Here is an 18,025-nt window from a genome sequence, read left to right on the forward strand (position 1 = left end):
GTTGTCTTTATTTCATTTTAAATCATAATCGATTCTACAACCACCAATTTGATCCCAAAATCTCTTCATATTAGTTTTATGTTAAATCACACTTGGACATTAAAGGACCTAATTATAGGTTTTTAAACAATAAGAATCATATAAAAATATTTATAAAACTTAAAGGATAAAAAATATAATTTATAGTATATGAGTGATAATGCAGTACATAGGTGATGATGTGGCATATATATGATGACAAGATATATGGATGATCATAGCACTCAATGATTAGATATTTTTGGATAAAAAATCTCATAGTATGTATATGCCACATCATCACCTATATGCCATGTCATTAGCTATATGTCACATTATCACCCATGCGCCACATCATCAAAATAAAAATTTTTATCTGTCATATCATATCATTGCCTATATACTACATCATCACCCATATACCACATTATTTGCTAGTATGGGTTTTTGATCATTATATCTCACCAACTTAATACCATGTCACTTTGGTTAATACTACATCATCTCCAATTAGGTGTTTTTGCGACATAAGCATGAGTTTTCACTACGTAAGCACTAGTAATTGCTAGTTGAGACTTTCTATAAGAGAAAATGACTGAAATTTGGAAAAAGGACTATATTAAAATGGTTCAGAAAATAGAAGGATCAAGTTTGAGCTTTTTAAACTTCAAGGATGTTTAAAAAACCCAACCCACACTTCAGGGACCAAAAACATAATTTATCCTTTTTTTTAATGACATAACCATCAATGATCTTTCCTTTTTTTTATCTTTTTATAATAAATATGACACCCTAATTAACCTATTCCATCATATCTAGCTTAATTGAGTGCATCAAGCAAGGGTGTCAAGCAAGGGGATTGCTTATCCGTGATCTCGTGTTTGGCTTGAAATTTAGCTTGCACTCACTTGCTCATTTAGTAAATAACTTGGGCTCAAGTTATTTTCTAAGCTCAAGAAATAAATGAAGCTAACTCAAATTTGGCACTCCACCTCCCTTCTCTCACAACCTTCCTTTCTTCCTCCATCAACACTCCCTTCCCCCTCTCCAAGATCTCCCTCAAATCTCCTCCCATGTTATGTCCCTATAACTGTGATTCCTCTCACCAATGCCATCACTCAATCATCGTCCTTTCGTGCCAAACTCCATCACTATCCAATTGTCAGAGCCATACTCCATGTCATCCCTCTATCCATCCTGCATTGCCACCACTATGATTCCTTAGACTACCATTCACCACCACACCATGACTCCCTCACCTTCCATTGCTGCCATGTCTCCTTCGATGTCCTTCACTGTAGTGATGAATCTCTCTCCCATTCCTTCCTCTTTAGTCTTTCTTTTCTCATCTCTTAATTCATCACGCCCCAATTCAAGCATCATGAGTCAAGCTAGAATAGGGAGTTCCTAGCTCGAATTGAGCTCAAGCCAAGCTCAAGTTGGATAGGTATAATCTCGAGATGAGCTTGAGGAGAACTTGGCTTGCTCATGTTTGGCTTGTTTATACCCTTACATGCATCTTTCAAACACCAAAACTGATTTCTTTAATCAAGAAAAATTATCAAGTAAAAGCATTTTTTCTAGACCAAAAGGGATCTAATCAACTGTTTTGTTGGTTTGTTCTAACCAAATAAATAGTAATAAAATTTTTTATTACAAAAGCTTGTGTTCAGATGAGATGTTAAAAACAACTTTTGTTGATCTTGGCATCTCATAGAATGTGATTTTTAGGCTTTATGAAACATATTGGGAACCATGTTTTCCCTAAAATCAAGTCTCTGAAAGCATATTTACCAATTAAGGACATCTTGTATATATAATTCCTTATGATTACAGATCTTCATTGTTCCTCCTATTTAGGGCTTGTTTAGATGACTGGGCCCAAAATTTCATAGGAATCAAATGTTTGGGCCTGCACAACCATCTAGATCAGGTTGGGCTAGGCTTGTTTAAGATCTTTCTTTTCTCTCTATGGGCTTCGGCCAGGCCTACTATGATGGTTCTCTCGATATTCATAAGGATAGGCCTAGCCCAGCTTAATGGTTGTGTTTGTGCAAACCCATAATTTCTATCAGATTATGGGTCTAGTCATCCAAATAGACCTTTGGAAAGATGATCCTATGTACCTCTCTTGTTGGAGACCAACAAGCCTTGAGCCTCAACTTCGCATCCATATCTCTCACACAAGTGCCAACTAGTCTCGGCCCTTTAATTCCATCATGGAGATCCAAAACATCCATGGCTCTTCTCTCTATGTTCTTTTCGTGCCCCTTTTGTTTGTTGCTCTTGTAGAAAACTACCAAAGTAATAACCATACAATGGGCTTATGTCTATTTTGGTATTATTAATTGTTCAGTTTACATGCTTTCCTCCCTTGATAGCAGTCATATATGAAGCAAAATATAAGCAAAAAGAAGAGCGAGTAAAACAAGTTTTCTAACTACCAAATTTAGAACCTATTTCTACAATATCCACACCCTAGGTTCTCCTTGTTTTAAAACAAATTCAGATTCGTTCGGTAGGGGTATGTTAGATTATAAGATAATCTAATAATTCTTGAATATCATTTATCTACGAAATGATTGTGGGAAAAATTGAATTTTACTACGTTTGGTTGATGGGAAGATTACTTTGAAAAATGGTACCCAAAAAGTTTACTTTATTTGGTAAGAAATAATCTTATATGGGTATATTGTCCAATTTGCAATAATACCCTTGAATAAATAATTCAATAACAATATTTTTTTCAATCTATTTGTTGGCCATTTATGACCCACTTACATAAATATTATTAATATTGACTATTTTGAATATTAAAATATATTTACATATGTTCACTTTGAGTAACAACACATCAAATGTGGTCATTCAAAATGGGGTACTTAACCTTCCTACACCTCCCTTATCATTAAAATGTCTAAAGACCCTGCAATCTTCATTTTTATTTACCTTGATGATGCTATAAATTTGGTTGGACCGGCAACTTTGTTCATAGATTTGTGATTTTTTTTTAATTGAAACTAAAGCTAATTATACATATATTATAACATATTTTTTATCTAATAAATTTTAGTATGTTTTGGTATATAAATAAATATATTAATTATTAATAACTCTTAAGCTAGATTTATTGATAATTAATAAATATTTGTTGATTATTTATTAATAATTAATATTTGATTAATAAGTATTGTTGGTGCAAAAATCCGCTTGCGCCGGAGAAGCTGGAGTCGGAGAAGTCGCGGTCGCCGCCGGGACCTGCAAGGGAAGTCTAAACCGGAGGTGGGGTTGCTCCGGCAAGACCCTCCGACGCTCAAGTCAGTTCTCTGCCTCAACAAGAATGGAGCGCTCGAATGGAGAATTTAGCAGAGTTTTGAAATAAGAAATGAGCCTAGAGAATAACGTATCTGGGTCCCCCTTTTTATAGGCGGAGGAGGTAACGGATTGATGGCGACGTTTGTAACCGCCTGGTAGTGGGCTGCCCAGGGTCAGGCGGAATTTGCTGCGAAGAGTAGTGGAGTAGACCTGTGGCCATCACTGGGGCGTGCCACGTGGAATCTGCCGCGGGAAGTGGGGCGGCGTTTGCTGTCGCGTCTTGCCAGCGGATGGGAGAATCGCGCGGTATCCGTTGCAGGAGGTGGAGCAGGATCGTGGCCGTTTATCGTGGCCTGTCAGGTAGTAATGGAGCCGCGTGGGACCCGTCGTAGGGAGTGGAGCAGTGTTGCGACCGTTACTGCGGCCTGTCAGGGAGTGATGGAGCTGCTGGCTGAAGTTCGGCAGCGGTCGGAGTCTGGCCCCCCGTAGGGGTCCGAGCAGAGTCCTCCTTGCGGTTGGGGTCGTGGGTGGAGCCTGGCTCCCGTGGGAGTCCGGATGGAATCCCCTGCAATCAAGATCAGATGCAAAGTCCGGCTCCCGTAGGAGTCCGGACAAGGCTTACCGACAGCTGAGGTTGAGGACGGAGCCCGGCTCCCGTAGGAGTCCGGGCGGAGTCTACTCGCTGTTGAAATTGTCGGTAGAGTCCGGCTCCCGTAGGAGTCCGGACGGAGTCCGGACGCAGTCTGTCTGTAGCCGTCGGAGTTGAGGACGAAGCCCGGCTCCCGTAGGAGTCCGGGCAGAGTTTCCCTGCAATTAAAGTCAAAGGAGAGGTCCGGCTCCCGTAGGAGTCCGGACAGAGTCTTCCTGCAATTAAAGTTAGAGGCGAAGTTTGGCTCCCGTAGGAGTCCGGACAGGGCTTACCGGCAGCTGATGTTGAGGACGGAGCCCGGCTCCCGTAGGAGTCCGGACGGAGTCTACTTGCTGTTGAAGTTATCGGCGGAGTCCGGCTCCCGTGGGAGTCCGGGCGCAGTCTGTCTGCAGCCGTTGGAGTCGAGGATGAAGCCCGGCTCTCGTAAGAGTCCGGGCGGAGTCTTCCTGCAATTAAAGTTAGAGGCGAGGTCCGGCTCCCGTAGGAGTCCGGACAGGGGCTTACCAGCGGTTGGAGTTGAGGACGGAGCCCGGCTCCCGTAGGAGTCTGGGCGGAGTCCGCTTGCGGTTGAAGTTGTCGGCGGAGTCCGGCTCCCGTAGGAGTCCGGACGAAGTCTGCTTGCGGTTGAAGTTGTCGGCGGAGTCCGGCTCCCGTAGGAGTCCGGACGAAGTCTGCTTGTAGTTGTTTCTGCTGAGGACGGAGCCCGGCTCCCGTAGGAGTCCGAACAGAGTCTGCTCGCTGTTGAAATTGTCGGTGACGGAGCCCGGCTCCCGTAGGAGTCCGGGCAGAGTTGTCATGTAGTCGATTCCGCTGAGGACTTCGTCTGTGGGTATTTTATACCCAACAAGTATATTAATATATTAATTATATTATTTATAGATATTATTAATCAATATATTGATATATCTATAATATAATTAATATGATATTAATATAGTATAAGGGTTTTTTGTCCCCAAAGATATTTTCAAATCATCTCCACTCGTAATTCAATGCAAGAAAACAAGTACCATGCACTTTTCTAATGTATGTTTAATTAACTTAAAAATATTTATTTACTTATGTAAATATATTTCAGTATTCAATATAGCCATACCATAAATGACAATAAATGGACTAAAAAAGAAAATATTTTTACTTGAATTGTTTGATCAAGATTATTGTTGGAAATTTGACAATATTCTCAGGATTACCTCAAAACAAACATACTAATTTTTCTTGATATTATTTTTTAAACAATTTTTCCACCATCTAAATATGATAAAATTTATTTTTTTATACAATTATTTTTTTTAGATAGATGGTTCCTGGGAATCGTCCTAACCAAACAATACACTTTGTTCCTCTTTTTTCAGATGACCATACACTTTGGTCCTCTTGTTTGGCTTGCTGTTACTAGCGGACAATGGTTGTCCTCTCTTTCCTTTTAAAAGCCTGTAAAAGGTGCTTAGCTGCAGCCTCTAATCCTCCATGGAGAGAGACGCAAGACGATGGTTTCCAACAGTATGATCGTGTTCTTGATCGTGTTACTGGCCGTGTTTTTGGGTGGCTCAATCGCTTCCTCAGCCCTCCATCTGCGCCTGGCACTGGCAGTCCAATCATCCTACGTCCAGTCTCTGCCGTGCCCTCTGCGGCGGAGCATCCATTGCTGTGAACAAAGACCAGGCTCTATCCCTTGCCGATGCCTGCAAACTCCAGCCCCACGCTCTTGAACCCTGCTACAGTATTAGTTTTCCATCCATAGAGTATTCCAAGTTGTTAGAGGCACATAGTTGCTGAACCCACAAGGTTTATAACAAAATTGTCTTTCATAATTTCTTTAGTTTCTTAAAATCTTTTTCTTTTTTAATGATATATTTTCGTGTGCTCTTTCCTCTCATTCTCTCGCATTCATATATACCTTGATTGAGTTGAACAAAAAGTGTGCATGGTTCTAATAGTTTCGCCACAGTTCTCCAGACACACTTGTAATATATCTGTTTGCTCATACAATTTACACTTCCTGATTTCAACGCTCACTTTCTTCTTGTTCCCTCAATTTCCTGCTTTGAAGACTTCAAGGCACATTTCCCAATTTTCTATTCGTTTATATTAATTTAAGCAAGTTTTTAGTACCAGTATAACTGTCGTTTTTTGGTGTTGATTTTTTTCCTTTTTGTTACTGATGAAGATATGTGACAAAACTTTAATAGGGCACTTAGTTATCCTGCTATATGGGGATTGCATGCATGCCAAGGCATCAGCTTGCTAATTTACTAGAAGAAGAGAACTCTTTACTGTATGATGATTTGGAAATATAAATGAGCCAAAGGTAATAGAGAGATCCAAGAGGTTGGAAATTGAGTAAACCAGAATTTTGTAGATTGCTTTCTCTATCAACTATGATATTCCATTTATACAAGAAATTGGGCATATATATTGATTCCATCTGAATGACCAATTATGTACGTACCCTAAAATCAAATATGGTTGAGTGGCAGGTTTTGCTACAGTGCTCCTAATATTATTTTATAAAATGGCATAAGATATCTAGACCATCAACTTTATGAGGGTATTTGGAGAATTTTGTTCTTAATAGGTTAGTAGGTGCAAGATCTAATGACGATTCCACCTCCATTTCAATAAAAGTACTAGTGGTAGTGGCTGCAAGGGGCAGAGGAGACGACCATGCACTTCATCTCGATCTTGCAGATGGCAATGTTGGTGACCGGTAACCACTCAACATGGAGGGGAGGAGAAGGGCATTTAAAAAGAACCCTTGTCATTTAATATAATTATTAGGCAACTTGACATACGACTAGTTAAATTACTTTTGTGTACAATGAAATCTGATTTCTTCCTCTTTTCTTTAGTTAATTAAATTTATGCAGTACCATGGTTTGCTACTCATAGATTAGAGAGTGATCATAATTAGTCCAAATGCCAGAAATAAATGTTATTGGCTCTGACCTATGCTACTTGATAATGATAAATAACTAAATTACAGTTGAATGGAACTACTAACCTGGTGATATATAATTTGCATATTGAAATTGTGATTTTGGAGATATAATATATGCATTTGAGCTGCTATATTGTAAAAAAAAACTCAATGTGCATGCCATCATTGTTTATACATGAGATATATATATTAGATTTGTTAGGCAATTATTATTACCAATTTGTTGACCTATGAATTTTATTATTTTCACTAGATTGTTGACATATAAATCTTATTATTTTCTCAAAAATTATGTTTTTCCTAAAAGCTGTTATGTATATATGGGGGATTCCTACGAAGCACTTAGCTCACATCATTATTTTATCTCTTTTCAGAGCCATAGGATGCCAAGCTTCATGGAGTTGATCTAGAATGTTTTAGAAAGAGTGATAGATGCTATATTTGATATCGAATGTATACAAATCCTATATTTTGGATATTTATTTATTTTTGAAGTATATTGCTTATCTTAACTTCTAATATATTGTTATTAAGTATTTGGTTTAAATGTATGGACCAAAGATATCATGGAATTAGATATATTCATCTATTTATATCCTCATTTATAACCATCTTCTGATATCATACATTCACATTGCATTACAGTAGTATTTTAATAAAATCAGTATTGGTTTATTAATTTTCTAACTTTGCAAGTAGCATAAGCCTTGAGCTTATTGTTTTCTTCTTTTTATTTTTATACTTTTTCATTTCAAGGGAACATGCATTACTTCAAACAACATAGTTTCGGCACAATAGGTTATTTGCTATTTTCTGGATTTGCGATCCATAATATGTAAATAGTTAGAAACCAAAAATCTCAAATTTTTTAGACGTTTTACAGAAACCAAATTCATGATACCATGTATTAGTTTGATTTATAACTTAGTAATATCCAAATTAATCTAGTATTTATTTTAAACATTTAAATAAAATCAACAATCTGTACTATATTTTTTAATGCGCGCCAGATCTAATAAAGCAAGGAGAAGACCGAAATATATAACAGATATTATAGCGTCACTCTAATATAAACCCTTTGACACGCACCTGCGACCAAAATCACAATTGCGCGGATACGCACTCTGGTAGCGCCGCGTGCTCTATCCCGAGGGCAAGCAAGTCGCGTACCGGCGAGGTTCATCGCTAAGAAAGTCCAGCATGGCGGCCCAGCACTTCGCCTGAAGAACCAGAAGGGAAGGTGGAGGCATATTGACTTTGGTCAACCGTTTAGATATTTTAAACACATGGCTCAAATTTAATCTTTTACATTGAGCAAAATTTATGTGGACTAAGCATACATGCTTGCCCGATACGAGGAGGTTGCGGGCCCATATAAATCCGTTGCAAAAAAAAAAATTAAAATAAAAATGAAAAAAAAAAGATTGTGGAGCATGCACCGACCCATTGTGGCGCTTATGTAGGACTGAAACCAAATCGGATATGGATCAAATATCAATATATTCACATCCATATTTATTTTGTTTGACGAATATAAATATAAATATAAATATTATTTGAATGTAAAAATTTATATTTATATTTATTTTAAATAGACAGGGATGCAATTTGGATACTGAAAGTGTGTGTGTATATATATATAATTACGGATATAGTTTAAATAATTAAATTTTATTATTATAAAATTAAAAATATTACTAAATAGATAATAAATCAAGTTAATAACATATTTATATGGCTGTATATTTTTTTAAAAAAAATAATAAATACTACATAAAATTATACAGAGTTACATAAAGATCAGATATTCGGATATGGATCGGATAATTATCTATCCATGTCTATATTCATTCTTTTTGACAGATATGGATATGGATATTAGTTAGATCCTCAAATTTCTGTTTATATTTAGATTGATTCAAATACGAAAATGGATCCGAGTAGATAATGTCCATACGACTTTCACCCTTATAGTCATGAAACAAAAAGATGCCAATAAGTTAGGAAAATAAAAACTAATAATGAACTTACGATACCAGTGAAAAAATAATTAAATAGCAAAAGATATTTGCTAATAATAAAATAAGACCTTCAAAGTAAACCAGATAATATCCATCCGGATCTATTTTCATATTTAAATCTATCCAGATATATAGATAGAAATTTGAGTATCCAACTAATATCTATATCTATATTCATATCTATAAAAAAAAATAGATATAGATAATAATTATTTCATCCGTATCAGAATATCTGATTCTATTTATAATTTTATTTAAATTTATATATCACTCAAAAATTTTTAAGAAAAATATATAACTATATTAATATTCTATTAATTTTACTTAATATTTCTTAGTAATATCTTTGATTCTGCACTTATAAAATTTAATTATCCGACTTATATCCATATTTATATCCATACTTCAATTATCTGATTTGTATCTATATTCATTTAAAATAAATATGGATATAAATTTTTACATTTGATTAATATTTATATCTATTAAATAAAATAAATATAAATATATATATATATTGATATCCATTCCATATTCGATCCAATTTCAACCTTATTTGTCATTGAGGGTGAAAATCAGTTAAAGTGGTATAACATAAAGTTGGCATTTTGTTGGAGCATCTTATCTCGGCCAAAAGAACTCGTACCATATCTTTTGCATGAAAGAATAGTTAATTTTCTTTCGCGACCTTATCAGTTGGATTGTACTTTCTCCATCTATCCATAGCATAAATCACCCAGCTCACGTCATGCTTTGAAAGGTGCATAAAATATAATCCAATAGTTGAGGTCACGAAACCAGATCAATCATTCATTGGGGTGAAATATACAACTCGAAAACCATTTGCAAAAAATACATAAAATGAACCATGCCCGTTCAAACAATTTTATTCTCATTTTATTTTTTTTTAAATAAATTATGCAACTTTATTGGTGCAAGATGTCATGGTTGTTAAGCAAAATTGTATTTAATTAGAAAAAAGTTCAAATCCATTATCAGAGCAAATCATATTAATGGAGTTGCTATATTAATGTTTGGCATATGCATGAAAATGTTAGCCTAGAAATATTCATAATATATTGCAAACCGTGGACTGTGGCAACTCCATAATTATGTTGGGCATATGCATGAAAATGATTCTAATGATGTTGGCTTAGTTCTTGTCATATTTGCAGCTTGGATATGTAGAAGGCATGCTACCCTGAGCAAATTGATTATGCCGGTCCAAAGTCTAGAATAAACATGAATTACATAAATATATTTATAGAGAATTGTGAGAAAATTAATTGTGGAAAAAAATATTGGGAGAAAAAATACCAAAATCTCGTAAGGAGCCTCCACATGTAAAAATAATTCCTCCTCTATCTTTCTTCCTACATCCTTTTTCAAACTCTTTCATACACAAAGGAGAGTCCAAAGATCTTTTAAATAAAGCATCATGGAGGTGGGATGTTTGGCTTCTACCTAAACTCAAAAATCAGAATCCATTAGAACACAAATTCTAAAAATTTTTAAAATAAAATAATTAAATAGAGCTCTAAAGTCATTAAAAGTAATGTTCAACTAAAAATAGAATTCTATTAGGATTAGAACTTGGTAATAAGTCCCAATACTTTCCCTCGTTATAAAGTCTATGCTAACAATGCTAAATTTATTGATGTCATGAAACATCATAGTAGCCACTATTATCATTCTCGCAATAGCAGCAATATGTAGTCACTTGTCGTACTAACAATTAAATAATGAAATTTTTGTATTGGCTCAAATAATAGTTCTTGTACTGGCCTGTCTTTCTGATATATATATTCGAAGACAACAATGTCCTATAACACTTTCTCCAGGATTAACTCCATGGTCACGATCCCAGGATTCTTTCGGACATCCAGTTTACCCCAACGAATATTAAGTTACCGATTACAGTAAGTATGAGCATCAACCATTATCTGCAAATTAATAAAATCAAAAACAAAACATTGGTCATATGTATATGTCCCCACTTGTGTTGCTTCATATATTTGCATACAATTCTTTTCTTCTGAGTAAGGAATCAAATCCTCTTATAATGAATATTTTAATAGCTTAAACTTTGGAGTAGCTTCAAAATTAATCAATCAAATAGAAATCTCGTCGAGTATTAAGGTACGACATGAATTATCTCTACCAAGCATATCTTTATGTTGCTTGATTTTTGAAGCTACTTCAAAATTAGTCAGCTCTTCATACTCATAGCTGGCTAAATCTCCATAAGAAATATCTAGATATTAAATAGCTTCAATGCAAGATTCTTTTACATAATTTGATTCCTCAACGTGGATCTCTATAATCAGAACAACTGTAGCATCCTTTTGATTCTTCTTGAGTAATTTCAAAATCAATTTATCCTTCAATCATGATATTTTTCTAAACTTATATCCACCTAATCAAGTCTTTCTTGCTCTAAATTTTATTTTGTACTTAATTGATCCTCAAGCTATTCAACCTTATCATGCTCTGAGTTTTTAGAAATTGATCCAACATCGAATCAATCAAGCTCCCCCTACTTCAGATATTCATCTATAAATCATTTTTATTCTTCTTCAAGATCTTTTAGGAAGTATGGAACCATAATCTACTTTTCAAGTAACTTTTTGTTTGGGATGTCTCATCTGGTATGAATTTGAGTCAATGGCTACAAGCATACTCATGCTTTCATTAGCTCCTTTACATCCTAAATAAGAAGATAATTTTCATTATCAACTAAAATTTAGATGATCCATATTATCTTCTGAGATTTAACACTTCAATTTTTTTCATAATCTCACCTGTTGGCTTCATTTCTAACTCATCTAAAATATCTCAAAAATTTTCGTCTTTCGAATAAAATTTCACAAGAGCTTTTCAATATAAATAACAGGTGTTGTTCAACTTATAGAGAGAAACAGGATTAGCAAAAGCAGCCTTATTGATGTTAGCAAGTTCAGTATCTCAAATTTATGAAAATAGAAGGTAGTAGCACCAATCATGATGTCTCACCTTTTAAATCACCAAAATAAGAGTCCATATACTTATACCACTGCAAAATAAATTACTGAAAGATCGTCAGCCATACTGAGCTACAAATATTGAATCACCACTAATCAAGTTATTGCTCCAAAATTTATACTCTGAATAAATTTGATCGAAGCCACAAATTACTCAACTACTCCCTAAATCTATATTTTTAACACCATGTAGAGCCACAAATACATAGGTCATCAATCTCAAAATCTTAGCTTCGGTTCCATATAGAATGGCAAACACATGGACCACCAATTTTCATAATCTAAAGCTCTGATACTATGTAGAATGGTACACTATCCAAAGTAAATCGATCATGCCGACCTAAGATATAGAACAAACACCAAACAGACAAATATATTTGTAGAGAATCGCAAAAAAAAATTATGAAAGAAAAATATTGGGAGAGAAAAATAAATTTATCTAAAAAGGAATAAAGGCCAAAAACTTATAAAGATACCTCATAAAGGAGTCTCTACACACAAAAATAGTGTTTCTTCTCTCTTTGATCTAATCAGGGAGAAGGAAAAATTTCTTCAACCTACTCAATTCGAATTTCTCAAAAAAAAACTAAAAGATGATGAAAGAACTTAAGTCTTCTATTCTTTCATTAATTGACTTTCCTTTATAAACTGAGATGTGTAACCTCTATTCATAATGATGAGATCGATCCTTATACAGTTCAGATTTGATTACTCTTCTTATCTTCTAGAGAGATGTTTATTCTTAAATAAGTTGAGTTAGACTCTTCTTCCTAACTTTAATAAGGCTCAATCTCTAAAAAAATATGATAAATATAAAAACTTATAAAAAAAATATTAAAACTTTACTGAAGATAGATCTCGATTTGTATATTAGCTTTGCCTTCTACCGTTCTATCCAATTTTTCACAGATTGAAAAATAACTCGTAGTCAAAGTCTTTTTCAAAAATACTTTCAATTTTATTAGCCCATTTCGAAGCCCAAATAATGGAAACTTGACTCAATTTAGCCGATTGGGGCTAGCCCAAAGTTTTAAATCTCAAATAGATACCCAATTTTATAAAAAAAAATCATCTTAATTAGGTATCATATGACTAAATTATAGCTTCCTAGAGTTTGACTTACAATTTAGCTTCCTAATATAGCAAATCTTCTTCTTGGATCATGCCAAGCTCTACTAATAGTAGCCGATGTAATCCATATCAAGTATTCATAGTGGTGAAAGAGATCCATATTAAATCTAGTGATTCTTCTAGATATCCGTAGTGATTAAAATGATCCATATTGAGTTTGATTATCCATCTATATCATTTCTTTTTCCTACACACTTTTCCGCACTCTTCCATATACAAAGAAGAATCTAGAGGTCCCTTTAATAGAGCATCATGTATGTGGGATATTTGACTCTACCTAAATTCAAAAACTAAAAAACTCTAAACACTTCAAAAAAGAAATAATTAAATAGAGTTCTAAAGTCATTAAAACTAATGATCAATAAAAATAAAATCCTAATTGAAATAGGACTTGACAAGGAATCTTAATAGAATACATTAATAATCCATTGCACTTCAGAACTAAGTTATCCCGAATGCAATTTAGCTGTTGGCAATTCTTCATGCTAATGGTTGGGCCATGGACTCAGATATTTTTTCTTTGTGATCCAAATATAAAAAAGATACCAATTAATTAGGGGTTGATTCTATTTAATTGTTACCCATCTTGATATTGCACATGTTATTCATCTAGTTAGTTAGCTTTTTTTAGCTCCGTGCACCACCTAATAGTACATTATTTTATTATCTCCATTTTTACTAATTAACAAATATTTATTAATTATCAACAAATATAACATAGGATTTAATTAATAATCAATATATTTATTTATATACCAAAGTACACTAAATATATTTATAATAAGAAATATATTTCTATTATATGTATAATTAATTAAAAAATATTTATTAACTCATGTAAATATATTTCAATTTTCGAATAGCCAATATTAACTATGGTTATGGAAGTGGGTCAAAAATGCCCAACAAATGAAATAAGAAAACATATTATTGCTTTAATTATTTATTTAGGGGCATTATTAAAAATTTGTTTGTATTTCCAAATAAAATTACCTCCAACCAAATTACTATAAATGATCAATATAAAATATTACTCTATATAATATTTTTGTTTGAAAATTTTAGTTAATTTTATGTCACATCTAAGCTAGGTCGTTTAATTCTTGAGCTTAGAGAATAACTTGGGCCATAGTTATTTACTGAATAAGCAAGGTGAGCGCAAGCTAAATTTCAAGCCAAACATAAGCTCATGGATGAGCAATCCACTAGCTTGACACCCTAAATCAAGCTAGAACTATGCAATAGGTCCGATAGGATGTCAGGATTATTCAAAAATATAAAATAAAAGAAAATATCAGTGATGGCTTGACCATTTAAAAAACTAAAGTTTAGTTGGGTTGTCAAATTACAAGGATTAAAAATAAGTACCAGAAATGAAAGAGAATCATCAATTGAGATTCTCTTTCCATTTAATCATCAGCTTTTGGCTAGGGCATGAATATGAAGTTTTTATTGGTCATCCGGCAAGTCAACTTTTAGTCAGGCTTTGGGCTAGGCCCAAAAATATTTGGATCAGATTTGTGCTAAAACATAGAGCCCATTTGCTTTTCAAGCTGGGCTCGGATATTCATCAACTTGATCAGAGCCGGGGCTGAGCTCGAGCCCATATAAAGTCTGAAATATAGCCCGAACGAAGGCCTAATTCTCCTCTCCCTCACTCTCCACTCCTCGTCCTTGCTCAGAAATCAGACCTAGGGTTTCTTCCCCGATCGCCATTATTGCCTTTGCCTACCACTAGCCCCCTCCTCCACCACTAGCAGCCCGTAAGCCTACAGTAAGTCTCTCTCTCTCTTAATGCCATGGCCTTTGTTAGACCACCATGAAGACTGGACTGGCACATGGAGTCAACTTAGTTGGGTCTAAACTTTGTTAGCCAACAGGATACACCATCACTCATAAGGGCTGTTGGATTTTGCCAGCTGAGAGAGAGGAGCCCATCTCGTAGGGGCTTTCTTCGTTATTAGTTCGCCTTAGGCACTCCCACACCAATTAGATGCTGCTTTTGCTCCTCTCTCATCATGGATTAGTAGTTCTTTATTATCGGTTCTTCTTGGGAGCCCCTCTCAAGATAGCTTTCTTTAGTATTTAATCGCCTATTACACATCATATGTTTGATTGAATGCCAATAAGATGACATCTTCACCAGAATAGGATAAAATGTGGGCTGGCCGAATTAGGTTCGACCCTAGATTTTTCAAAAAATTCAGGCCTAAGCCCAACCTGAAGCTAAATTTTCAGGCCGGGCTTGGTAGGGGAATGGCCCGGCCCAATCCAACTCATTTCTAGCCCTAGTTATTGGTTAATTTGCAAAATGACATAGACATCTTCCACATGATAGAGGTATACTTGTTGTAAATATTGGCATCGGTGCTCTCCATATTATTTGATATCAATTAGACAATTTTAATGTGATTATTATTTTGAAAAATTTTTGTTATTAAATAAATTATTGTATGCATTATATGCATAGCCATGCTGGTGTGCGCACTACATAAAAGGCTATACTGGTGCATGCCACCAATCATCAAAACGTGCAAGCATGGATTCCATTTAGCGCACACTCACCCAGGCGTGGCCCAACCCAAGTGTGCATGTAGTGAACGCAACAATTTTTCCTGTTATTTTTTTTTTTTTGGGTAAAAGAATTTTCTCTGTTATTGAGTAGTCTAAAGCATGCATGCAAGGCTACAATGAATTGATAGTTTGTGCACTTAAAATTGTCCTGCCAAGTATGCAAGGAGATTGGTGTAAACTGTAAGATAATTGTTAAATTTTCAAGCTGGTATCAAAGAGTCGAGGAAATTTTTGTACTTCAAGGTATTCTTCTATTGGCATCAATGTAGGTATTCTTCTATTGGCATCAATGTTTTGCAAGTGAAAAGGCATGCACTGCTTTAGAGTGCTGCCTCACACATGGCATGGGGCTGTGATGATCACAGCCAACGTGGATTACATGAATGGCCATGGTTACATATTTTTTTCTTTGATGCAGGCAATTCTAGACCTCTATTGATAGATCTGTTTATCAGACAGGTCGATCGAGATTCAGGATGGTTTCAACCCTATACGTAACTAAAATTAGCTAGGCTTTAGCCTAACCCGGCATGGGCTTTGAGCTTGCTTCCTAGGCCCAAACACGATAGCTTCGGACATCGGGCCAGACGGAGGGCTTTTCAAATCATGATATAAAGATGGGGAGCAGACGATGCAGGAAGATAGTGCAAGTGACGCAAGGAGGCAACAAGATTAGGGATTTAAGAGTTAGGTTGGAAATATAATTTACAAAAACTCTAAAGATATTTAAGAAATATCATATATATAATATCATATAATGTTAGATATATATTTTAGAAGTCAATACGACTGATATATTGTAATAAATCTAGAACATAATTTTGTACTTAATATATTGATTTGATCAATAAAAGGGCACGTTTTATTTTCATTTAAGAGTGATGTGTCCTTGAATCGTTCATGAAATTAATACTTTAATACATATTCTCAAAGTGTTGAGAATTAGAAACATATATAAAATTTCTAAATGCTCCTAGTCATAGTATCATCATGAGGACGGTAATCGATCCGAATAGACTAATGCACAGATCGCTTCCTTCAGAATAGATGAGTTTCTGATCTACAATATAGAGACATTGAGAGACGAGTGCGGATAGTTGTGAGAGAACAACTAGTACTGAGCGTAATCATATAAGAGATCATTTGAATTTCTAATCAACCGTTAGTGATTATCTCGATGCTGTAGTTGTGTGAATGGTCCTTTGACCTGCGATAGTATGACTGCTCGAAGTGAAGATGTTAGAGTTTGATTGACACATAAACATGACCTCGATGAGATTTTATAGTGGATGTTAGCGACAGTTGGTCAACTATAGGAGTAGAGTATGTATCTAGATAGAATCTATCAACCTTGATAGAGAGGAGTAGTTCCATGGATTTGAGAGGCTAAGTTTGAGAGTTTATGGCCACAGCAGTGTGATTGATGAAAAAAAATTTTCACGAGGATCACAAATAGACTTGAGCTGATCAAATCAATCATTTGACTAATGATAAGGTTTGACAATTTATCCATGATCTACCATCTAGTCGAGACTCACAATAGAAGGACTGAATCACATGTAAACTACACCTTGAGATTCTTTTTTGATTCTACTGGGTTGCCATTACATAATACCAGGTGTCACTAGTGGATTGTGAGAGCTCACTAGGGTTACTTAGGATAGACAATTCTTGATAAGTTAGAGTAGAATCATTTCGACCCATTGAAAAGAGTTTCAATGACACTATGATAGAGATCATAGTATATCTTACTATTAGATAGAATTAAACCTATGGGATCATATAACAAAGAGATTAGATCTGGAATAAACAATTGGGCTTACGAAGTTTCAATTGGCTTTAGAGAAATCTAATTGGATTCAAGGTAATCTTGCTAGTATATGATTGAACCCAATTTTTTCTTTGCATTTAATTTTTTATTTGATAAGATAATGCAAGTTAATTACCTGCTCATAATCTAAATGAATTAGATTCATTGGGCTTCAATTATTGGGTGTCTAGGATTTTAGATCATATGAATTAAAGGATCAAATCTTTAATCAATTTCTTTGATTGTTTGCATGGGACACCACTTGATTTGATCAAGTTGGGTGTGCTCACCTAAGAGAGGACATGTGGGACCAGCATGGGGTATCCCCTAGGCTTCATGTAGCATGTGAAAAAGTGGGTGCAAAGGCTCCAATAGTTCGTGCCTAATGAATCTCCTAAAGGAGATCAAATATCTAAGGCAATAAGGATTCCTAATGCAAGTAGGACTCATATTAAATGGCTATTTAGTTTTGAATAGGATTCAAATTTTTTATCTATCTAAAAGGACCTTTTCTAAGACTCTTAACATCAGAATTCCAGCAGCCCT

The 18,025-nt window shown here is 34.9% G+C and overlaps 1 protein-coding gene across 12 annotated transcripts in view; it reads right to left on the minus strand.

Annotated features, from left to right (window-relative positions):
* Positions 1-18,025, minus strand: part of LOC105042316 (uncharacterized) — a 54,311-nt gene that overhangs the window by 22,227 nt on the left and 14,059 nt on the right. For 2 of the 12 annotated variants that reach the window (XR_012139618.1, XR_012139617.1), the window contains exons 3-5: positions 11,957-11,996; positions 10,262-10,408; positions 8,013-8,143 (exon numbers count right to left, since the gene is read on the minus strand). Coding sequence is in view for 4 of the 12 variants with exons in the window: in XM_073253605.1 (XP_073109706.1) it covers positions 8,109-8,143; positions 10,262-10,408; positions 11,957-11,996 (222 nt within the window). In the remaining 8 variants the exon portion in view is untranslated. Of the gene's footprint in view, positions 1-5,178; positions 8,144-10,261; positions 10,409-11,956; positions 11,997-18,025 lie in introns of those variants that run through there. The other 10 variants (XR_012139621.1, XR_012139620.1, XM_073253606.1 and 7 more) reach the window with 8 other exon arrangements.

This window comes from Elaeis guineensis, chromosome 3 (genome assembly GCF_000442705.2).
Source record: "Elaeis guineensis isolate ETL-2024a chromosome 3, EG11, whole genome shotgun sequence".
Lineage (NCBI taxonomy): Eukaryota > Viridiplantae > Streptophyta > Magnoliopsida > Arecales > Arecaceae > Elaeis > Elaeis guineensis.